A 23,848-nucleotide genomic window follows, 5' to 3' on the forward strand; every position below is an offset into this window, starting at 1 on the left:
GAGGGTCGTCACGTCTCCAATCTCATAAAAATACGTCAGACAGAGAGGGAGGGTCGTCACGTCTCCAATCTCATAAAAATACGTCAGACAGAGAGGGAGGGTCGTCACGTCTCCAATCTCATAAAAATACGTCAGACAGAGAGGGAGGGTCGTCACGTCTCCAATCTCAAAAACAATTCTACAAAAAAAGCTCAGTGTTGTTATCCTTGCAGGTATTGAAAACAGGAGTATCAATAACTTGTTAAACCTATCCCTTTGAGAAATGTTATTATTACTTGTTTAACAAAATATATTTTCCTGAGCAATTGTATTAGTACAAAAGAGTATAATCTTGAACATTTTTGGAGCATACAATATAGCACAAAAAAGTATACTCTTCAAATTTTTGGGAGCATACAATATAGCTCAGTACTTGTAGTATTTATTTTACACAGTCATTTTTGCTCATCTTTGGCAAGGGTGCCAATAACTTTGGTGGTTACTGTATTTAAATATTGTGGTTTCAGCTGAATGGGCTAATCCTTTAGTTTCCTCTGTAATCACATAAGCTTAGAAGAAAATAGACCCACTCCAATTTGCATACCGCTTCAACAGATCCACAGATGATGCAATCTCTATTGCACTCAACACTGCCCTTTCCCACCTGGACAAAAGGAACACCTATGTGAGAATGCTATTCATTGACTACAGCTCAGTGTTCAACGCCATAGTACCCTCAATGCTCATCACTAAGCTAAGGACCCTGGGACTAAACACCTCCCTCTGCAACTGGATCCTGGACTTCCTGACGGGCCGCCCCCAGGTGGTAAGGGTAGGTAACAACACATCTGCCACGCTGATCCTCAACACGGGGGCCCCTCAGGGGTGCGTGCTCAGTCCCCTCCTGTACTCCCTGTTCACTCATGACTGCATGGCCAGGCACGACTCCAACACCATCATCAAGTTTGCAGACAACACAACAGTGGTAGGCCTGATCACTGACAACGACAAGACAGCCTATAGGGAGGAGGTCAGAGACCTGGCCGTGTGGTGCCAGGATAACAACCTCTCAATGTGATTAAGACAAAGGAGATGATTGTGGACTACAGGAAAAGGAGGACCGAGCACGCCCCCATTCTGATCGACTGGACTGCAGTGGAGCAGGTTGACAGTTTCAAGTTCCTTGGTGTCCACATCACCAACAAACTATCATGGTCCAAACACACTAAGACAGTCATGAAGAGGGCACGACAAAGCCTATTCCCCCTCAGGAGACTGAAAAGATTTGGCATGGGTCCTCAGATCCTCAAAAGGTTCTACAGCTGCACCATCGAGAGCATCCTGACTGGTTGCATCACTGCCTGGTATGGAAACTGTTCAGCCTCCGACAGCAAGGCACTACAGAGGGTAGTGCGTACGGCCCAGTACATCACGGGGGCCAAGCGTCCTGCCATCCAGGACCTATATACCAGGCGGTGTCAGAGGAAGGCAACACAAGTCATCGACTGTTCTCTCTGCTACCACACAGCAAGCGGTACCAGAGCGCCAAATCTAGGTCCAAAAGGCTTCTTAACAGCTTCTACCCCCAAGCCATAAGACTCCAGAACAGCTAATCAAAGGGCTACCCAGACACCTCTTTTACGCTGCTGCTACTCTCTGTTTATTATCTATGCAGAGTCACTTTAACTCTACTTACATGTACATATTACCTCAATTACCTTGACTAACCGGTGCCCCCACACATTGACTCAATAACGGCAGGGTAGCTTAGTGGTTAGAGCGTTGAGCTAGTAACCGAAAGGTTGCAAGTTCAAATCCCTGTGCTGCCAAGGTAAAAATGAATCAAATTAATTCAATGAATCAGATTAATTAAATGTTTGGCCAGCACTGGGTGTGAATTCATGAAGCTCGAAGCAGGAGAACATTGCTTAGAGCACTGCACCACCACAGTTTATAATGCAGTAGCAAACCATGAGAATACTCAATGATATTTGATGGTGAGATTGTATTTAATTATTTTGTTTGTTTTAAGCCTTACCCTAGTGGTTAGAGCGTTGGACTAATAACCGAAAGGTTGGAAGATTGAATCCCCGAGCTGACAGGGTACAAAATCTGTCATTCTGCCCCTGAACAAGGCAGTTAACCCACTGTTCCTAGGCCGTCATTGAAAATAAGAATTTGTTCTTAACTGACTTGCCTAGTTAAATAAAGGTTAAATAAAATAGCGGTACCCCCTGTATATAGCCTTGCTATTGTTATTTTACTGCTGCTGTTAAATTATTTGTTACTTTTATTTTCAATTTCTTTCTTAACACTTTTTAAAATAAACTTCTTAAAGAATTATTGGTTAAGGGCTTGTAAGTAAGCATTTCACTGTAAGGTCTACACTTGTTGTATTCGGAGCATGTGACAAATAAAATTTGATTTGAAAGAAATACAATAACATAAAACATATTTCATATTAAATATTTAAAGATGTATTGCACTTTGAGAATTGTGAATTCTTGCTTCAATTTCTTTCCAGATTTGAAAGAATAGATTTGAAAGAATATATATACTAAAAAACAACATCTTCGGCTCCACAGAGACAGGCTTTCTGAGGCTCTACCACTGAGCAGACTCTACCCTAAAGCGATCCCTGTGTCGAGGAGCCCAGCCTAGTGTACTTTTACTCCTACACAAACTCCCCTCCAGAGAAATAAAGGAATGATTACCAGTTAAATCTGGGAGCCCCTGAAGCCACCCAGCACAAGTCATCTGAGCTGCTCATGTTTTACCTCAAGAAATGGCCAGTTCTCCTCCATTTCCCTCCAGGGGCTGGCAAGCTCTGCATGCCTGTCCTCAAACCAAGTCAAGACAATGGTCATGGCGGTGTTTGAGAACGACAAGAGTTAAGAGATCCAGCTGAGGTGCTGGAATTACTGGCAAGCACGGCAGCCGACTGTTACGCAAAGGGTCATTGACATCACCGCCTACAAAAAGGTCTTCAGTGGCATCTTCCATGTGGAAGAAGTGGCCTTCAACACTGTCCTTCATTTGGAACCCCAATGAGGAACCAGCTCCATGACAGAACCTTCTCAAGACCCTTTAAGATCACGTCACCAGCTCCATGACAGAACCTTCTCAAGACCCTTTAAGATCACGTCACCAGCTCCATGACAGTACCTTCTCAAGACCCTTTAAGATCACGTCACCAGCTCCATGACAGAACCTTCTCAAGACCCTTTAAGATCACGTCACCAGCTCCATGACAGTACCTTCTCAAGACCCTGGAGGACCACGTCAACAGCTCCACCAGCGTGAAATTACCACCGTCCAATCTGCAGCAAATGTGTGATGCCATCGCGTCAGCATGAACCAACATCCCTGTGGAACGTTTTCCGAAACCTTGTAGAATCCATGCTGTAAAGGCTCCCGAGTGGCTCAGCAGTCTAAGGCACTGCATTACAGTGCTGAGGATCCACTACAGCCTGGGGTTTGATTCCAGGCTGTGTCACAGACGGATGTGACCGGGAGCCCCAGAGGCAGGGCACAATTGGCCCAGCGTATTAGGGGAGGGTTTGGCCGGGGGGCCTTCCTTGGCTCTAGCGACTCCTTGTGGCGGGCTGGGCGCCTGTAAGCTGACATCTGTTGTCAGTCGAATGGTGTTTCCTCCGACACATTGGTGCTGCTGGCTTCGGCGTTAAGAGAGTAGTGTGTTAAGAAGCAGCACGGCCTGGCGGGTCATGTTTCGGAGGACGCAACCTTCGCAGCGTTGAGACAAGATCATAACTACCAATTGAATATCACTAAATTCGGGAAGAATTCCACCCCCCCACCCCAAAATTGCACCCCTCCCCACCCCTCAAAAAATTAAATAATCCATGCGCTGAACAATTCAGACTGTTCTGGAGGCAAATGCTTTTGTATTGATACTTGTCGAGTTTTATTGTTTTTCAAAGAAAAAATATATATATTTTTTACTAATGAGTGAGTGAGTACGTGAGTGACTGAGCGAGTGAGTGCGCGAGTGAGTGAGAGAGTGAGTGAGCGAGTACCTTGGCGTAGAGGCAGGTATCGCTGAGTAGCCACACTTTGCATCTCTTGTCACACAGCGGACACATGATCGTGTTAGACTCACACACCTCCTTTCTACAAGAAAAACATTATTAACCAGGTGGATGCCTACATATAGGTTATTACATGGTAATATTACACACAGAGAACACATACACACACTCACATAAGTGGCGAGGTGTTGTAGAAAGCCAGCGCGTAGAGGAAGACAACGACCCCTAACAGAGCTGCAGGGAGCAACAGAAGGGTGTACCAGCCCAGCCACAGGTAGTACAGAGCCACCTTCTCTCCAAAGTAGTTCCTGACAGGGACAAGATAAAGACACACAGGTGTTGAGATAAAGACAGACAGGGACAAGATAAAGACACACAGGCATTGAGATAAAGACAGACAGGTGTTGAAATAAAGACAGACAGGTGACGAGATAAAGACAGACAGGTGTCGAGATAAAGACAGACAGGTGTCGAGATAAAGACAGACAGGTGTCGAGATAAAGACAGACAGGTGACGAGATAAAGACAGACAGGTGTCGAGATAAAGACAGACAGGTGTCGAGATAAAGACAGACAGGTGACGAGATAAAGACAGACAGGTGTCGAGATAAAGACAGAAAGGTGTCGAGATAAAGACAGACAGGTGTCGAGATAAAGACAGACAGGTGTCGAGATAAAGACAGACAGGTGTCGAGATAAAGACAGACAGGTGACGAGATAAAGACAGACAGGTGTCGAGATAAAGACAGACAGGTGTCGAGATAAAGACAGACAGGTGTCGAGATAAAGACAGACAGGTGTCGAGATAAAGACAGACAGGTGACGAGATAAAGACAGACAGGTGTCGAGATAAAGACAGAAAGGTGTCGAGATAAAGACAGACAGGTGTCGAGATAAAGACAGACAGGTGTCGAGATAAAGGCAGACAGGTGTCGAGATAAAGACAGACAGGTGACGAGATAAAGACAGACAGGTGTCGAGATAAAGACAGACAGGTGTCGAGATAAAGACAGACAGGTGACAAGATAAAGACAGACAGGTGTTGAGATAAAGACAGACAGGTGTCGAGATAAAGACAGACAGGTGTCGAGATAAAGACAGACAGGTGTCGAGATAAAGACAGACAGGTGACGAGATAAAGACAGACAGGTGTCGAGATAAAGACAGACAGGTGACGAGATAAAGACAGACAGGGACAAGATAAAGACACACAGGTGTCGAGATAAAGACAGACAGGTGTCGAGATAAAGACAGACAGGTGTCAAGATGAAGACAGACAGGTGACGAGATGAAGACAGACAGGTGACGAGATAAAGACAGACAGGTGACGAGATAAAGACAGACAGGTGACGAGATAAAGACAGACAGGTGACGAGATAAAGACAGACAGGTGTCGAGATAAAGACAGACAGGTGACGAGATAAAGACAGACAGGTGTTGAGATAAAGACATACAGGTGACGAGATAAAGACAGACAGGTGACGAGATAAAGACAGACAGGTGACGAGATAAAGACAGACAGGTGACGAGATAAAGACAGACAGGTGTCGAGATAAAGACAGACAGGTGTTGAGATAAAGACAGACAGGTGACGAGATAAAGACAGACAGGTGACGAGATAAAGACAGACAGGTGTCGAGATAAAGACAGACAGGTGACGAGATAAAGACAGACAGGTGTCGAGATAAAGACAGACAGGTGACGAGATAAAGACAGACAGGTGTCGAGATGAAGACAGACAGGTGACAAGATAAAGACAGACAGGTGACGAGATAAAGACAGACAGGTGTCGAGATGAAGACAGACAGGTGACAAGATAAAGACAGACAGTTGTTGTTCCTGAGAGACACATGTGACACGATTGAAGTCATAGAGCCTTGAATAGAACCTAACTAATCTAACATCACTGATGGGTTGGCCCTGGAGACAGACCTAACTAATCTAACATCACTGATGGGTTGGCCTTGGAGACAGACCTAACTAATCTAACATCACTGATGGGTTGGCCCTGGAGGCAGACCTAACTAATCTAACATCACTGATGGGTTGGCCCTGGAGGCAGACCTAACTAATCTAACATCACTGATGGGTTGGCCCTGGAGACAGACCTAACTACTCTAACATCACTGATGGGTTGGCCCTGGAGACAGACCTAACTAATCTAACATCATTGATTGGTTGTCCCCGGAGACAGGCCTAACTAATCTGACATCATTGATTGGTTGTGCCTGGAAACAGGCCTAACTAACCTGACATCATTGATTGGTTGTCCCCGGAGACAGGCCTAACTAACCTGACATCATTGATTGGTTGTGCCTGGAAACAGGCCTAACTAACCTGACATCATTGATTGGTTGTCCCCGGAGACAAGCCTAACTAACCTGACATCATTGATTGGTTGTCCCCGGAAACAGGCCTAACTAACCTGACATCATTGATTGGTTGTCCCCGGAGACAGGCAGTCCATCTGGCCCAACTTTTCCTCAGTTCCTTCTGAGTTTTCCTCTGAAAGCACAAAGTCAGGAGCATTCAAATACACACACACACACACACACATACACGACTCAATGTATTAGCTCGACAAATGTTTTAACATTTTCAAAAATGAATCATCACATGGACCAACAGATACTCAGTGTGTGTGTGTGTGTGTGTGTGTGTGTGTGTGCGTGCGTGCGTGCGTGCGTGTGTGTGTAAATGTCAGTTAACAAGAACAGAGGTGTCCTCCTCAGACAGTAAATAAATACTATGTTTAACTCTGAGAGTGGCTCAGTCGTCTCTCAGTACGCAGAGAAACAGAGGAAAACAACGATATCGCTTCGACCTTTAGAGTCTTTATGGCAGCCATTCATACCTTTGACACAGAAGCTCCTTTTCCATCAGATAAACCCAGACACTTGGGTAGTGTCTAGTGGGTAGTGTCTAGTGGGTAGTGTCTAGTGGGTAGTATGTAGTGGGTAGTGTCTAGTGGGTAGTGTCTAGTGGGTAGTGTCTAGTGGCAAGTGTCTAGTGGGTAGTGTGTAGTGGGTAGTGTGTAGTGGGTACTGTCTAGTGGGTAGTATGTAGTGGGTAGTGTGTAGTGTCTAGTGGGTAGTATGTAGTGGGTAGTGTGTAGTGTCTAGTGGGTAGTATGTAGTGGGTAGTGTCTAGTGGGTAGTGTCTAGTGGGTAGTGTGTAGTGGGTAGTGTCTAGTGGGTAGTGTGTAGTGGGTAGTGTCTAGTGGGTACTGTCTAGTGGGTAGTGTGTAGTGTCTAGTGGGTAGTATGTAGTGGGTAGTGTCTAGTGGGTAGTGTGTAGTGGGTAGTGTCTAGTGGGTAGTGTGTAGTGGGTAGTGTCTAGTGGGTAGTGTCTAGTGGGTAGTGTGTAGTGGGTAGTGTGTAGTGGGTAGTGTGTAGTGGGTACTGTCTAGTGGGTAGTGTGTAGTGGGTATTGTCTAGTGTCTAGTGGTTAGTGTCTAGTGGGTAGTGTCTAGTGGGTAGTGTCTAGTGGGTAGTGGGTAGTATGTAGTGGGTAGTGTCTAGTGGGTAGTGTCTAGTGGGTAGTGTCTAGTGGGTAGTGTGTAGTGGGTAGTGGGTAGTGGGCAGTGTCTAGTGGGTAGTGTCTAGTGGGTAGTGTCTAGTGGGTAGTGGGTAGTGGGTAGTGTCTAGTGGGTAGTGTCTAGTGGGTAGTGGGTAGTGTCTAGTGGGTAGTATGTAGTGGGTAGTGTCTAGTGGGTAGTGTCTAGTGGGTAGTGTCTAGTGGGTAGTGTCTAGTGGGTAGTGTCTAGTGGGTAGTGGGTAGTGGGCAGTGTCTAGTGGGTAGTGTCTAGTGGGTAGTGTCTAGTGGGTAGTGTCTAGTGGGTAGTGGGTAGTGGGCAGTGTCTAGTGGGTACTGTCTAGTGGGTAGTGTCTAGTGGGTAGTGTCTAGTGGGCAGTGTCTAGTGGGTAGTGTCTAGTGGGTAGTGTCTAGTGGGTAGTGTCTAGTGGGCAGTGTCTAGTGGTAGTGTCTAGTGGGTAGTGTCTAGTGAGTAGTGTCTAGTGGGTAGTGGGTAGTGTGTAGTGGGTAGTGGGTAGTGTCTAGTGGTAGTGTCTAGTGGGTAGTGTCTAGTGAGTAGTGTCTAGTGGGTAGTGGGTAGTGTGTAGTGGGTAGTGGGTAGTGTCTAGTGGGTAGTATGTAGTGGGTAGTGTCTAGTGGGTAGTGTGTAGTGTGTAGTGGGTAGTGGGTAGTGGGTAGTGTCTAGTGGGTAGTGGGTAGTGTGTAGTGGGTAGTGGGTAGTGGGTAGTGTCTAGTGGGTAGTATGTAGTGGGTAGTGTCTAGTGGGTAGTATGTAGTGGGTAGTGGGTAGTGTCTAGTGGGTAGTATGTAGTGGGTAGTGTCTAGTGGGTAGTATGTAGTGGGTAGTGTCTAGTGGGTAGTATGTAGTGGGTAGTGTCTAGTGGCAAGTGTCTAGTGGGTAGTATGTAGTGGGTAGTGTCTAGTGGGTAGTATGTAGTGGGTAGTGTCTAGTGGGTAGTATGTAGTGGGTAGTGTCTAGTGGGTAGTATGTAGTGGGAAGTGGGTAGTGTCTAGTGGGTTGTATGTAGTGGGTAGTGTCTAGTGGGTAGTATGTAGTGGGTAGTGTCTAGTAGGTAGTATGTAGTGGGTAGTGGGTAGTGTCTAGTGGGTAGTGTGTAGGGGGTAGTGTCTAGTGGGTAGTGTCTAGTGGGTAGTGGGTAGTGTCTAGTGGGTAGTGTGTAGTGGGTAGTGGGTAGTGTCTAGTGGGTAGTGTCTAGTGGGTAGTGTCTAGTGGGTAGTGTCTAGTGGGTAGTGGGTAGTGTCTAGTGGGTAGTGTCTAGTGGGTAGTGTCTAGTGGGTAGTGTCTAGTGGGTAGTGTCTAGTGGGTAGTGGGTAGTGTCTAGTGGGTAGTGTGTAGTGGGTAGTGTCTAGTGGGTAGTATGTAGTGGGTAGTGGGTAGTGTCTAGTGGGTAGTATGTAGTGGGTAGTGTCTAGTGGGTAGTGTCTAGTGGGTAGTATGTAGTGGGTAGTGGGTAGTGTCTAGTGGGTAGTGTCTAGTGGGTAGTATGTAGTGGGTAGTGGGTAGTGTCTAGTGGGTAGTGGGTAGTGTCTAGTGGGTAGTATGTAGTGGGTAGTGTCTAGTGGGTAGTGTCTAGTGGGTAGTGGGTAGTGTCTAGTGGGTAGTAGTGTAGTGGGTAGTGTCTAGTGGGTAGTATGTAGTGGGTAGTGTCTAGTGGGTAGTAGTGTAGTGGGTAGTGGTAGTGTCTAGTGGGTAGTATGTAGTGGGTAGTGTCTAGTGGGTAGTATGTAGTGTGGTAGTGTGTAGTGGGTAGTATGCGTGGGTAGTGTGTAGTGGGTAGTATGTAGTGGGTAGTGTCTAGTGGGCAGTGTCTAGTGGGTAGTGTGTAGTGGGTAGTGTCTAGTGGGTAGTGTCTAGTGTGGTAGGTGTGTAGTGGGTAGGTGTCTAGTGGGTAGTAGTGTAGTGGTAGTGTGTAGTGGGTAGTGTCTGTGGGTAGTAGTGTAGTGGGTAGTGTCTAGTGGGTAGTGTGTAGTGGGTACTGTCTAGTGGGTAGTATCTAGTGGGTAGTGTCTAGTGGGTAGTATGTAGTGGGTAGTGGGTAGTGTCTAGTGGGTAGTATGTAGTGGGTAGTGGGTAGTGTCTAGTGGGTAGTATGTAGTGGGTAGTGAGTAGTGTGTAGTGTCTAGTGGGTAGTGTCTAGTGGGCAGTGTGTAGTGGGTAGTGTGTAGTGGGTAGTGTGTAGTGGGTAGTATGTAGTGGGTAGTGTCTAGTGGGTAGTGTCTAGTGGGTAGTATGTAGTGGGTAGTGTGTAGTGGGTAGTGTGTAGTGGGTACTATCTAGTGGGTAGTATGTAGTGGGTAGTGTCTAGTGGGTAGTATGTAGTGGGTAGTGGGTAGTGTCTAGTGGGTAGTGTCTAGTGGGTAGTGGGTAGTGTCTAGTGGGTAGTATGTAGTGGGTAGTGAGTAGTGTGTAGTGTCTAGTGGGTAGTGTGTAGTGGTAGTGTGTAGTGTGGTAGTGTGTAGTGTGGTAGGTGTGTAGTGTGGTAGTGTGTAGTGGGTAGGTGTGTAGTGGGTAGGTGTCTAGGTGGTAGTGTGTGTGGGTAGTATGTGTGGGTAGTGTCTAGTGTGTAGGTGTGTAGGTGTGTGGGTGGTAGGTGTGTAGGTGGTAGGTGTGTAGGTGTGTGGGTGGTAGGTGTGTAGTGGTAGGTGTGTAGGTGGTAGGTGTGTAGGTGTGTAGTGGGTAGTGTGTAGGTGTCTAGGTGGTAGGTGTCTAGTGGAGTGTGTAGTGGGTAGTGTGTAGTGGGTAGTGTGTAGTGGGTAGTGGTAGTGTCTAGTGGTAGTGTCTAGGTGGTAGTGTGTAGTGGGTAGTAGTGTAGTGGGTAGTGTCTAGTGTGTAGGTGTGTAGGTGTCTAGGTGGTAGTGTGTAGGTGTCTAGTGGGTAGTGGTAGTGTGTAGTGGTAGGTGTCTAGGTGGTAGTGTGTAGTGGGTAGGTGTCTAGTGGGTAGGTGTGTAGTGTGTAGTGGGTAGGTGGTAGGTGTGTAGGTGGTAGGTGTGTGGGTGGTAGGTGTGTAGGTGGTAGGTGTGTGGGTGGTAGGTGTGTAGTGGGTAGGTGTCTAGTGTGTAGGTGGTAGGTGTCTAGGTGGTAGTGTGTAGTGGGTAGGTGTCTAGTGGGTAGGTGTGTAGTGGGTAGGTGTGTGGGTGGTAGGTGTCTAGGTGGTAGGTGTGTAGTGTGGTAGTGTGTAGTGGGTAGTGTGTAGTGGGTAGGTGTGTAGTGGTAGGTGTCTAGGTGGTAGGTGTCTAGGGGTAGTGTGTAGTGGGTAGGTGTGTAGGTGGTAGGTGTCTAGGTGTGTAGTGTGTAGGTGTCTAGGTGGTAGTGTGTAGTGGGTAGTGTGTAGGTGTGTAGGTGTCTAGGTGGTAGGTGTCTAGTGGGTAGGTGTCTAGGTGGTAGGTGTGTAGGTGTCTAGTGGTAGTGTGTAGGTGTCTAGGTGGTAGGTGTCTAGTGGGGTGTGTAGTGGTAGTGTGTAGTGGGTAGTGTGTAGTGGTAGTGGGTAGGTGTCTAGTGGTAGTGTCTAGGGGTAGTGTGTAGTGGGTAGGTGTGTAGTGGGTAGTGTAGTGTGTAGGTGTGTAGGTGTCTAGGTGGTAGGTGTGTAGGTGTCTAGTGGGTAGTGGTAGGTGTGTAGGTGGTAGTGTCTAGTGGGTAGTGTGTAGTGGGTAGTGTCTAGTGTGGTAGTGTGTAGGTGTCTAGTGGGTAGGTGGTAGTGTGTAGTGGGTAGGTGTCTAGGTGGTAGTGGTAGGTGTCTAGTGGTAGGTGTCTAGGTGGTAGTGTGTAGGTGGTAGGTGTCTAGGTGTGTAGGTGGTAGGTGTGTGGGTGGTAGGTGTGTAGGTGTGTAGGTGTGTGGGTGGTAGGTGTGTAGGTGGTAGGTGTGTGTGTGGGTGGTAGGTGTGTGGGTGGTAGGTGTGTGGGTGGTAGGTGTGTAGGTGTGTGGGTGGTAGGTGGTAGGTGTGTAGGTGTGTGGGTGGTAGGTGTCTAGGTGGTAGGTGTGTGGGTGGTAGGTGTGTAGGTGTGTGGGTGGTAGGTGTGTAGGTGGTAGGTGTGTAGGGTGTGTCTAGGTGGTAGGTGTGTAGGGGTAGTGTCTAGGTGGTAGGTGTCTAGGTGGTAGGTGTGTAGTGTGTAGGTGTCTAGGTGGTAGTGTGTAGGTGTGTGGGTGGTAGGTGTGTAGGTGGTAAGTGTGTAGGTGGTAGGTGTGTAGGGGTAGTGTCTAGGTGGTAGGTGTGTAGTGTGTAGGTGTCTAGGTGGTAGGTGTGTAGTGTGTAGGTGTCTAGGTGGTAGTGTGTAGTGTGTAGGTGTGTGGGTGGTAGGTGTGTAGGTGGTAGGTGTCTAGGTGTAGTAGGTGTGTAGGTGTCTAGGTGGTAGGTGTGTAGTGTGTAGGTGTCTAGTGGTAGTTGTAGGTGGTAGGTGTCTAGGTGGTAGGTGTGTAGGTGTGTAGGTGTCTAGGTGTGTAGGTGGTAGGTGTCTAGGTGGTAGGTGTGTAGGTGTAGGTGTCTAGGTGTCTAGGTGGTAGGTGTGTAGGTGTGTAGGTGTCTAGGTGTAGGTGTGTAGGTGTGTAGGTGTCTAGGTGTCTAGGTGGTAGGTGTGTAGGTGTGTAGGTGTCTAGGTGTCTAGGTGGTAGGTGTGTAGGCGGTAGGTGTGTAGGTGTCTAGGTGTGCTAGGTGGTAGGTGTGTAGGTGTGTAGGTGTCTAGGTAGGTGTCTAGGTGGTAGGTGTGTAGGTGTGTAGGTGTCTAGGTGTCTAGGGGGTAGCAGCAGACTACTGTCTTTACCTCATGCAGGCAGAACTTTGCTTCAAACACTTTCTTCTTCAAGAGTTCAAACAGGTTCTCTGTAAGATTGGACAGATGAGGAAGGGAACATTAGGAAAGGTCCAGTGTGTGTGTGTGAGAGAAAGAGAGAGAAAGATAAATAAAGACAGAGAGAGAGAGAGAGAGAGACAGAGAGACAGAGAGACAGCGAGAGAGACAGAGAAAGAGAGACAGAGAGAGAGAAAGAAAGAAGAGAGAAAGAGAGAGAGAGAGGGAGAGAGAGGGAGAGAGAGACTTTGGCAATGTTAACACATGTTTCCCATGCCAATAAAGCCCCTTGAATTGAATTGAATTGAATTGAGAGAGAGGGAGAGACAGGGAGAGAGAGAGAGAGAGAGAGAGAGAGAGAGAGAGAGAGAGAGAGAGAGAGAGAGAGAGAGAGAGAGAGAGAGAGAGAGAGAGAGAGAGAGAGAGAGAGAGAGAGAGAGAGAGAGAGAGAGAGAGAGAGAGAGAGAGAGAGAGAGAGAGAGAGAGAGAGAGAGAGAGAGAGAGAGAGAGAGAGAGAGAGAGGGAGAGAGAGAGAGGGAGAGAGAGCGAGAAAGAGAAAGAGAGAGAGACAGAGAGAGACAGAGATGGAGGACTGGCGTGGTTGAGGGCACAGCACTACTCACCTCCTGTATTAAGGAAGACATGACTCAGGATAAAGTGAACAATGCGGATCCTGAAATAAAGAAGACATTTTAACATGGCTGACAGGACTGAGTATCTGTTTATGATTCATTTTAAGAAGTTAACATGTTTGTCATGCTAATACGTTGAGTCATCAGACCGTGCGAGCATGTGTGTCTCTCTGCATGCGTGTGTGCATAACTTACCTGGTGGAAAGAGGGACACTTCCCTGCTGTTCACTCCAGTTGCAGGCATCAGACACCTTCAGTAGATACCTGTACTTCTCAAACACTTCATTTGGAGCTTGGATACCGTAGAAGACAACAGTGTCGTCTATAATTTTCTAACACAGAAATACAGTACCAGTCAAAAGATTTGGACACACCAACTCATTCAAGGGTTTTTCTTTATTTTGACTATTTTTCTACATTGTAGAATAATAGCGAAGACATCAAAACTATGAAATAACACACATGGAATCATGTAGTAACCAAAAAAGGGTTAAACAAAATGTATATTTGAGATTCTTCAAAGTAGCCACCCTTTGCCTTGATGACAGCTTTGAACACTCTTGGAATTCGAACGCCAGCAAGTGCTCCGATAATTGTGATAGTGAAAATAGCGAAACATTTTCTGACACACCCCTGAACCTATAGTGCTACCGCCTGTGCTTAGATTATCATTGTGTTAGGTTTGTTAAAATAGAGGCCTGAGTCTTAGATTATCATTGTGTTAGGTTTGGTAAAATAGAGGCCTGAGTCTTAGATTATCATTGTGTTAGGTTTGTTAAAAAAGAGGCCTGAGCCTTTATAATGTCTTATAACAAAGCTAAGATAATTGACTAGGAAATAATGAGCAGATAAACTGATCTTAGTGTAAGGCCACACAGACATGATTATAATTACATTTGGTTTTAAAAACTCTTATAAAGCTAATATGTATTTGACAAGAACAACAAAAGGACGGTAAACTAGCCTTGGCTTAATAACAATATAACTCTACAGCTTGTTAAACTGGTAATATAACTCACTGTTATCTTCAAGTTCTTCATCTTTAGTTTCTCGATAAAGGCCTCTTGCATCTTGAAGGTATCTTTCTCCGGATCATCCACTGTCTTAGCGACCAGGACATAGTCGTATGACACTGGAGTATGCTTGAAGTGGAAAAATGAACAAGATAGTGTAGACTTGAGTGATTTGATGGATCCAATCCTGAACATAAAGATGAAAATCAAGCAATAACTGAATCTATGACATGATGATTATATAGAGTAACTGATGTATCCCAGAGCATTCGGAAAGTATTCAGACCCCTTTTTCCAAATTTTATTACGTTACAGCCTTGTTCAAAAATTGATTTAAAAAAAATAATAACCCTCATCAATCTACACGCAATATCCAATGATGACAAAGCAAAAACAGTTTTTCCAGCAAATCTATTAAAAATAAATTAAAAACAGAAATATCTTATTTACATAAGTATTCAGACCCTTTGCTATGAGACTCGAAATTTAGCTCAGGTGCATCCTGTTTCCATTGATTGTCCTTGAGATGTTTCTACAACTTGATTGGACTCCACCTGTGGTAAATTCAATTGATTGGACATGACTTGGAAAGGCACCCACCTGTGTATATAAGGTCCCACAGTTGACAGTGCACTTTAGAGCAAAACCCAAGCCACGAAGTTGAAGGAATTGTCCGTTGAGCTCCGAGACATGATTGTGTCGAGGCAAACATCTGGGGAAGGGTACCAAAAAATGTCTGCATCATTGAAGGTCCCCAAGAACACAGTAGACTCCATCATTCTTAAATGGAAGAAGTTTGGAACCACCAAGAATCCTCCTAGAGCTGGCCGCCCGGCCAAACTGAGCAATCGGTGGAGAAGGGCATTGAACAGGGGGGTGACCAAGGACCAAATGGTCACTCTGATAGAGCTCCAGAGTTCTTCGATGGAGATGGGAGAACCTAACAAAAGGAGAACCTTCTCTGCAGCACTCCACCAATCAGGCCTTTATGATAGAGTGGCAAGACGGAAGCCACTCCTCAGTAAAAGGCATGACAGCCCGCTTGGAGTTTGCCAAAAGGCACCTAAAGGACTCTCAGACCATGAGAAACAATATTCTCTGATCTGATGAAACCAAGATTGAACTCTTTGGCCTGAATGCCAAGTGTCACGTCTGGAGGAAACCTGGCACCATCCCTACAGTGAAGCATGGCGGTGGCAGCATCATGCTGTGGGGATGTTTTTCAGCGGCAGGGACTGGGAGACCAATCAGGATGGAGGGAAAGATGAACGGAGCAAAGTACAGAGAGATCCTTGATAAAAACCTGCTCCAGAGCACTCAGGACCTCAGACTGAGGCGACGGTTCACCTTCCAACAGGACAATGACCCTAAGCACACAGCCAAGACAACGTAGGGATGGCTTCGGGACAAGTCTCTGAATGTCCTTGAGTGGCGCAGCCAGAGCTCGGACTTGAACCCGATTGAACATGGAGAGACCTGAAAATAGCTGTGCAGTGACGCTCTCCATCCAAACTGACAGAGATTGAGAGGATCTGCAGAGAAGAATGGGAGTAACTCACCAAATACAGGTGTGCCAAGCTTGTGGAGTCATACCCAAAAGTCTCGAGGCTATAATCACTGACAAAGGTGCTTCAACAAAGTACTGAGTAAAGGGTCTGAATACTTATGTAAATGTAATATTTCAAAAAAAAAATATTCTTAAGAAATTTGCTAAAATTCCAGAAAAACTAGTTTTTGCTTTGTCATTATGGGGTATTGTGATGTCATTATGGGGTATTGTGATGTCATTATGGGGTATTGTGTGTAGATTGATGAGGAATCTTTTTTTTTATATCCATTTTAGAATAAGTCTGTAACGTAACAAAATGTGAAAAAAGTTAAGTGGTCTGAATACTTTACGAATGCACTGTATGACTGTCCATAGACTATTAACAACAACCAACAATGCACTGTAAAGCTGTTTTCCATACAGTAATACAGTGAAACAGGCCTGTGTTTCATCAGTCATCTCTTACCACTGAGGGAAGTAGTGGTGATGTCTCAGGACTATCAAAATGGTACCCGTTCTCCTTCACCATGCCAATCATCTCCAGGAGTTCGATGCTGGCCTAAAACATGATAAGAACGCAGGACACAGCAAGGTGAGTATTCACATCTTCTTTAATCAGATGGCTCCGAGACAGCAATCAGATGAGCGTTTCTCAAACTAGGGGTCGCGGCCCCTTGTGGGGTCGAACCTGATTTGAAAATGAGGTCGCAGAAGAAGTCGGAAGTTTACATACACTTAGGTTGGAGACATTAAAACACGTTTTTCAACCACTTCACAAATTTCTTGTTAACAAACTATAGTTTTGGCAAGTCGGTTAGGACATCTACTTTGTGCGTGACACAGGTAATTTTTCCAACAATTGTTTACAGACAGATTATTTCACTTATAATTCACTGTATTACAATTCCAGTGGGTCAGAAGTTTACATACACTAAGTTGACGGTGCCTTTAAACAGCTTGGAAAATTCCAGAAAAGGATGTCATGGCTTTAGAAACTTCTTGATAGGCTAATTGACATCCTTTGAGTCAATTGGAAGTGTACCTGTAGATGTATTTCAAGGCCTACCTTCAAACTCAGTGCCTCTTTGCTTGACATCATCGGAAAATCAAAAGAAATCAGCCAAGACCTCAGAAAAAAAATTGTAGACCTCCACAAGTCTGGCTCATCCTTGGGAGCAATTTCCAAACGCCTGAAGGTACCACATTCATCTGTACAAACAATAGTACGCAAGTATAAACACCATGGGACCACCCAGCCGTCATACCGCTCAGGAAGGAGACACGTTCTGTCTCCTAGAGGTGAACGTACTTTGGGGAAAAAAGTGCAAATCAATCCCAGAACAGCAAAGGACCATGTGAAGATGCTAGAGGAAACAGGTACAAAAGTATCTATATCCACAGTAAAACGAGTCCAATATCGACATAACCTGAAAGGCCGCTCAGCAAGGAAGAAGACACTGCTCCAAAACCGCCATAAAAAAGACAGACTACGGTTTGCAACTGCACATGGGGACAAAGATCGTACTTTTTGGAGAAATGTCCCCTGGTCTGATGAAACAAAAATAGAACTGTTTGGCCATAATGACCATCGTTATGTTTGGAGGATAAAGGGGGAGGCTTGCAAGCCGAAGAACACCATCCCAACCGTGAAGCATGGGGGTGGCATCATCATGTTGTGGGGGTGCTTTGCTGCAGGAGGGACTGGTGCATTTCACAAAATAGATGGCATCATGAGGGAGGACAATTATGTGGATATATTGAATATATTGAGGCAACATCTCAAGACATCAGTCAGGAAGGTAAAGCTTGCTCCCAAATGGGTCTTCCAAATGGACAATGACCCAAAGCATACTTCCAAAGTTCTGGCAAAATGTGGCAAAATGTCTTAAGGACAAGAAAGTCAAGATAATGGAGTGGCCATCACAAAGCCCTGACCTCAATCCTATAGAAAATTTGTGGGCAGAACTGAAAAAGTGTGTGCGAGCAAGGAGGCCTACAAACCTGACTCAGATACACCAGCTCTGTCTGGAGGAATGGGCCAAAATTCACCCAATTTATTGTGGGAAGCTTGTGGAAGGCTACCCGAAACATTTGACCCAAGTTAAACAATTTAAAGGCAATGCCACCAAATACTAATTGAGTGTGTGTAAACTTCTGACCCACTGGGAATGTGATGAAAGAAATAAAAGCTGAAATAAATCATTCCTTCTACTATTATTCTGACATTTCACATTCTTAAAATAAAGTGGTGATCCTAACTGACCTAAGACAGGGAATTTTTACTGGGATTAAAGGTCAAAATTTGTGAAAAAACAGAGTTTAAATGTATTTGGCTAAGGTGTACGTAAACGTTCGATTTCAACTGTCTGTATAATAACAAATACATATATACTGTATATTATAATGTCGTCTTTATATCTCAAAATCATTGTGATGTGTTTCACCTTAAAAATCTAACTGAAAATTATTCAAATCTAAAAGATAAAATTCATCCTTAGATCCTGGAAAATGGCCGCTTGATCGTTTCACCTGAATCATTCACACGTTGAACAGCTAGGCCTGTTACGCTATGAAACCGCACGCTATTGCAGAGACTTTTATATTACCGGCGGAAATTGATGTGCCTAAAATAATGTGTGGAGAGGCAGAGGAACAGAAACTCACATCAATACCTTTATCAGATAACACTGTTATTAAACGAAGAATTTACTGCCCCGACTGAACGACTCAAAAACTCCCCCAGTTTATGCTTTCCAAATGGACGTTAGCTGTGAGGGCCGCGATGCCCCATGCATTGACTTCTGTTTGCTATACATGTCCGGGGTGAAGAGTGTTTCTACGGCAACAGTGGTGCAACGATACGATCCAGTCAGTCTTCCTAGTACTTAGTTGATGTTGAGAGTAACCTAGTAACCTAAACGCAGTGTTTTATTTATCATGTGTTTGTAGAAAAATATATACAGTACCAGTCAAAAGATTGGACACACCTACTCATTCAAGGTTTTTCTTTATTTTAAACTATTTTCGACATTATAGAATAATAGTGAAGACATTGAAACTATGAAATAACACATATGGAATCATGTAGTAACCAAAACAGTGTTAAACAAATCCAAATATATTTAATATTTGAGATTCTTTAAAGTTGCCTCCCTTTGCCTTGATGGCAGCATTGCACACTCTTGGCATTCTCTCAACCAGCTTCATGAGGTTGTCACCTGGAATGTATTTCAATTAACATGGGTGCCTTGTTAAAAGTTTTTTTCCTTTTTAATAATGCGTTTGTGCCAATCAGTTGTGTTGTGACAAGTTAGAGGTGGTATACAGAAGATAGCCCTACTTGGTAAAAGACCACGTCCATATTATGGCAAGAACAGCTCAAATAAGCAAAGAGAAACGACAGTCCATCATTACTTTAAGACATGAAGGTCAGTCAATACGGAGAATGTAAAGAACTTTGAAAGTGTCTTCAAGTGCAGTCGCACAAACCATCAAGAGCTATGATGAAACTGGCTCTCATGAGGACCGCCACAGGAAAGGAAGACCCAGAGTTACCTCTGCTGCAGAGGATAAGTTCATTAGAGTTAGTGAAGTTTTCATAGTTTTTGATGTCTTCACTATTATTCTACAATGTAGAAAATAGTTTTAAAAAATCAAGAAAAACCATTGAATGAGTTGGTGTGTCCAAACTTTTGACTGGTACTGTAGTTCATAGTTTGATCTAATTAAAGATATTACACGTTGCCTCATAAACCTGAGACACACCCATAGAACCACAACTTCTCTTGAGCCCCTGAAGACGCCAGAAGATGTGAATTGTATGTTGAAAAAACAACAAATTCCAGGCACACCTTTTTGTGACCTAATTTAAAAAGCGACGATTCACTATGTCTGTCAGCCTTCAAGTTCGGGGGAGAACAGATACGTTTCTGTCATTAGAATAGAACAGAATTATAATAGACATTTCCTACAGTCCGCAGAGAGCAGCTCATCGGGCCGCAAGTTATCATAGAATACGGGTATATGACCAGTGTATTGTAGCACATGTTGAGAGAAAGCGCATGGGCCCACTTATGTCAATGTGTAGCCTAAACCTAGCTATGCTACGCAAATAAAACAAGTGGAATTATGCAATATTTGGTCATGTAGCCTATGCAATCAAGGTCAATCACATGATCATATTCCACTGCCCATTCATCTATTTCTTCCTATCCATGAAATGAATCAATTTACCCACTATGTGAAAGACCACCACAAATATATACTCAACAGTAAGGAATTAAAACGTAGGCCTATGACGATAATTTGTTAATGTATAGTTAGTTAGTTAGAGTATGTTGGCTAAACGGACACTCAAAAAGCTTGTTGACATGCATGTGGATCCCCGTGTAATCAGCCGTCTATTATAATAACAATAGTTTCATCTACCTGTCTCCTGTGCCGCGACATGACAGCTGAATAGGTGTTCAATACAGAGAGAGCTCTCCTCTTTAGGTGTCCGACGACCAAACCACGCGCTCAAAGGACGATTCTTTTTATTAAATTCAACATTTGCACGTAACAAAAATAGCATTCGGTGCGCCTGTCAACCCACTTCTTCCGTACTTTCCCAAGAAAATCAAACACCGCGTTCGTTTCTCAGGCTCAGGAATGTAAAAGCGACTTTACCTGTTGCACAGTGATGTCACTAGGTGCTTTTTACTACTCTCTCTGCTGACGACCTTTGGAATCGGGATGTGTTGTGGTTGGGAATAACAGCAGAAATATATGCTAGCATACTACTTGGTTGGTTAAGCGGAGTTTGCGTTATTATGTGGAAATAATTAATTTAATAGTTATTAAATCTGGGCATCAAGAAATTGGAAATCTCAGAATGATTGTGTACAGTACCTACTGACATCTGACAGGTGGCGGCAGAGTACACATTTTAATGGACCGCATATAGGCAGCGCAATTGCCAGGAGAGAAGACGCTGAAATACACGGAACTAAAATATAAACGCGACATATAAAATGTTGGTCTCATGTTTCATGATCTCAATAAAAAAAGCTATTCTCTTGAATGTTGTGCTCAAATTTGTTTACACACTGCTTTACTTTATCTTGGCCAGGTCGCAGTTGTAAATGAGAACTTGTTCTCAACTAGCCTACCTGGTTAAATAAAAGTGAAATAAATAAATAATAAAATAAAAAACATCCCTGTTAGTGAGCATTTCTCATTTGCCAAGATAATCCATCCACCTGACAGCTGTGGCATATCAATAAGCTGATTAAACAGCATGATCATTACCCAGACCCAACTTGTGCTGGGGACAATAAAAGGCCACTCTAAAATGTGCGGTTTTGTCACACAACACAATGCCACAGATGTCTCAAATTTGACAGAGCGTGTAATTGGCATGCTGACTGCAGGAATGTCTACCAGAGCTGTTGCCAGAGAATTTAATGTGAATTTCTCTACCATAAGCTGCCTCCAACGTCATTTTAGAGAATTTGGCAGTACGTCCAACCGGCCTCACAACCGCAGACCACGTGTAACCACGCCAACCCAGGACCTCCACATCCGTCTTCTTCACCTGTGGAATTGTCTGAGGGGGGTGGGAGGGGTGTTGAGGACTATTTCTGTCTGTAATAAAGCCATTTTGTGGGGGAAAACGCATTCTGATTGGCTGGGCCTTCCTCCCAAGTGGGTGGGTCTGTGCCCTCCAAGGCCCACCCATTGCTGCACCCCTGTACACATGTGAAATCCATAGATTAGGGCATAATTAATTAATTTCAATTGACTGATTTCCTTATATGAACTGGAACTCAGTAAAATTTTTGGAATTGTTGCATATTGAGTTCAAATTTTTATTCAGTATAAATATTTTTTGCAGCACTTCGTAGCAATGATTTGGGTCAATTATTTCATTCAATAATTACTGCTTTAAATATTTACCCCCCCCCCCAAAAAAAATGATCTAAGACAAATTTCTCATGGCGAATTAGGGCCGCTTTCGTTGGCCCTGACACCGATGTGGTGTATTAGGGGAAACGACTCAAACCAGGGTCCCTGTGACTGTCGGCCCCAATACTGTTATATTAAGAGATCTGAATATCATGCCAAACTACAGGAGCTATTTAGATTTCTACATACACTGTATGTTACAATTCAGACATTGACCCAATTAGATTTTCTTTGAACCTAGACGTTTACCTAATCAGAAGGCATACATGTATATATATATACACTATGAAGTGGTATGTCCTCTTCTCTTTGACCCTCTTTAATCCCAAACTGGGTCTGAGTGGGACCAACCAATGTCCTGTTATTACAGAGGACAAGACGCCTGTCTACAGTCCTCACCATTCATTTGGACTTCCCAAGCCCTCCCAAATACAGTATCTGTAGAGGTAGAGGTAACAGCAATACACAGCCAAACCAAGACCCCCCCCCCCCCCCACACACACACACACACACACACACACACACACACCCATGTCCAAACACACACAGCCACACCCACACCCACAGTCACCCAGTGTGTGTGTGTGTGTGTGTGTGTGTGTGTGTGTGTGTGTGTGTGTGTGTGTGTGTGTGTGTGTGTGTGTGTGTGTGTGTGTGTGTGTGTGTGTGTGTGTGTGTGTGTGTGTTGGGTTTGGAATGAGGGGGAGCTCTCTCTCAAGGCAGAGAAGGATGGTTTATAATGGGGATATTAAATACCTCACTAGATCAGCAGAGATGACTTGTTGTAGTTGTATATAGACACTGCTGTAACTTCACATGCAAAACAACAGCAGGCTATTTTAGATTTGTTGAAATGACCTGTATAATTTGTCCTTACTTTCATGTTGCTAAGCAACATAGTACCATACAATAAGTGCATAGCCTAGGCCCTATCCCTGTTGCCAAGGACAACACATCTAGCTTCCAAATGGGCTCATTGTCCTCCATTTATTCCAACCCTTTACGGGACCAAAACATCCCTGCTTTCAATTTAAACCCGTCTGTTTCTTTTTCATTATGGCGTTCAACAGCTAGTGAAACTCTATTGTATTTGCTGCCGTTCTTTATGGCGTTCGGAGGAAAATTATATTTCTTCTCAGTCATTATTATTACTCTACCAATGCTGTGAATTTGGGGGGGGGAAATTACAAATTCCCACAAAATAATAATAATAAATAAATAATAAGGTTTAGGAGGATGTAAAGTAAATGATGGTTAAGGGCCATGTGGGCCACACCTTCTCATGCCATGCCACACCCTCTCATGCCATGCCACACCCTCTCATGCCATGCCATGCCAATTTCCCACATGGCTGGCAATTGAAAATGCAAACTTTAAAAGGTCAAGCCCCTCACCCCCATGTGACCTATAGCCATGAAATTCGGTACATTCTGTAGGTCCCTTTCCTGTCAAGGAAAACATTTACCTCAGGGAACCATAAGGTCCGTCATGATGGACTTTCCACCATTTTGAATTTTGACCGATTTGCACGAAAACTTGATATATGGCATCTATCAACCAAGATCTCTCAAAACAATTGTAACGGCTTATTTCCTGGGATGAAGGAGAGGACCAAAATGCAGAGCAGTTAGTGTTCAACATGTTTAATTAAACAATAAACAATGAACATTAACAAAATAACAAAATAACAAACGTGAAAGCCGAGACAGTCCTATCTGGTGCAGAACACAAACACAGAGACAGGAAACAAACACCCACAAAATCCCAACACAAAACAAGCCTCCTATATATGATTCTCAATCAGGGACAACGACTACCATCTGCCTCTGATTGAGAACCATATTAGGCTGGACATAGAAACAGACAAACTAGACACACAACATAGAATTCCCACCCAGCTCACGTCCTGACCAACACTAAACAAGCAAAACACATAATAACTCTGGTCAGGACGTTACAACAATATTTTCCAGACTTGGACCTATACTGAACAAAAATATAAACGCAACATACAACAATTTCTACGATTTTACTGAGTTACAGTTATATATAAGGAAGTCAGTGAATTGAAATAAATTCATTAGGCTCTAATCTATGGATTTCACATGACTGGACAGGGGCGCAGCCATGGGTGGGCCTGGGCCCACCCACTTGGGAGAAACACCCACACACTGGGGAGCCAGGCCCACCCACTGGGGAGACAGGCCAATCAGACTGAGTTTTTCCACACAAAAGGGCTTTATTACAGACAGAAATACTCCTCAGTTTCATCAGCTGTCCTGGTGGCTGGTCTCAGACAATCCCTCAGGTAAAGAAGCCAGATGTGGGGGTCCTGGGCAGGC

The 23,848-nt window shown here is 44.5% G+C and overlaps 1 protein-coding gene across 1 annotated transcript in view; it reads right to left on the bottom strand.

Moving 5' to 3' along the window:
• Nucleotides 1-20,647, bottom strand: part of LOC129854881 (anoctamin-9) — a 33,928-nt gene extending 13,281 nt beyond the window's left edge. Inside the window, exons 1-9 of the mRNA XM_055922011.1 lie at nucleotides 19,989-20,647; nucleotides 16,027-16,119; nucleotides 14,018-14,140; nucleotides 13,194-13,330; nucleotides 12,990-13,039; nucleotides 12,340-12,398; nucleotides 6,454-6,533; nucleotides 4,202-4,336; nucleotides 4,017-4,110 (exon numbers count right to left, since the gene is read on the bottom strand). Of these exons, the coding sequence (XP_055777986.1) occupies nucleotides 4,017-4,110; nucleotides 4,202-4,336; nucleotides 6,454-6,533; nucleotides 12,340-12,398; nucleotides 12,990-13,039; nucleotides 13,194-13,330; nucleotides 14,018-14,140; nucleotides 16,027-16,119; nucleotides 19,989-20,009 (792 nt within the window). The 5' untranslated portion in view covers nucleotides 20,010-20,647. The remainder of the gene's footprint in view (nucleotides 1-4,016; nucleotides 4,111-4,201; nucleotides 4,337-6,453; nucleotides 6,534-12,339; nucleotides 12,399-12,989; nucleotides 13,040-13,193; nucleotides 13,331-14,017; nucleotides 14,141-16,026; nucleotides 16,120-19,988) is intronic.
• Between the last annotated feature and the right edge of the window lie 3,201 nt (nucleotides 20,648-23,848).

Source organism: Salvelinus fontinalis, chromosome 5 (assembly GCF_029448725.1).
Source record: "Salvelinus fontinalis isolate EN_2023a chromosome 5, ASM2944872v1, whole genome shotgun sequence".
NCBI lineage: Eukaryota > Metazoa > Chordata > Actinopteri > Salmoniformes > Salmonidae > Salvelinus > Salvelinus fontinalis.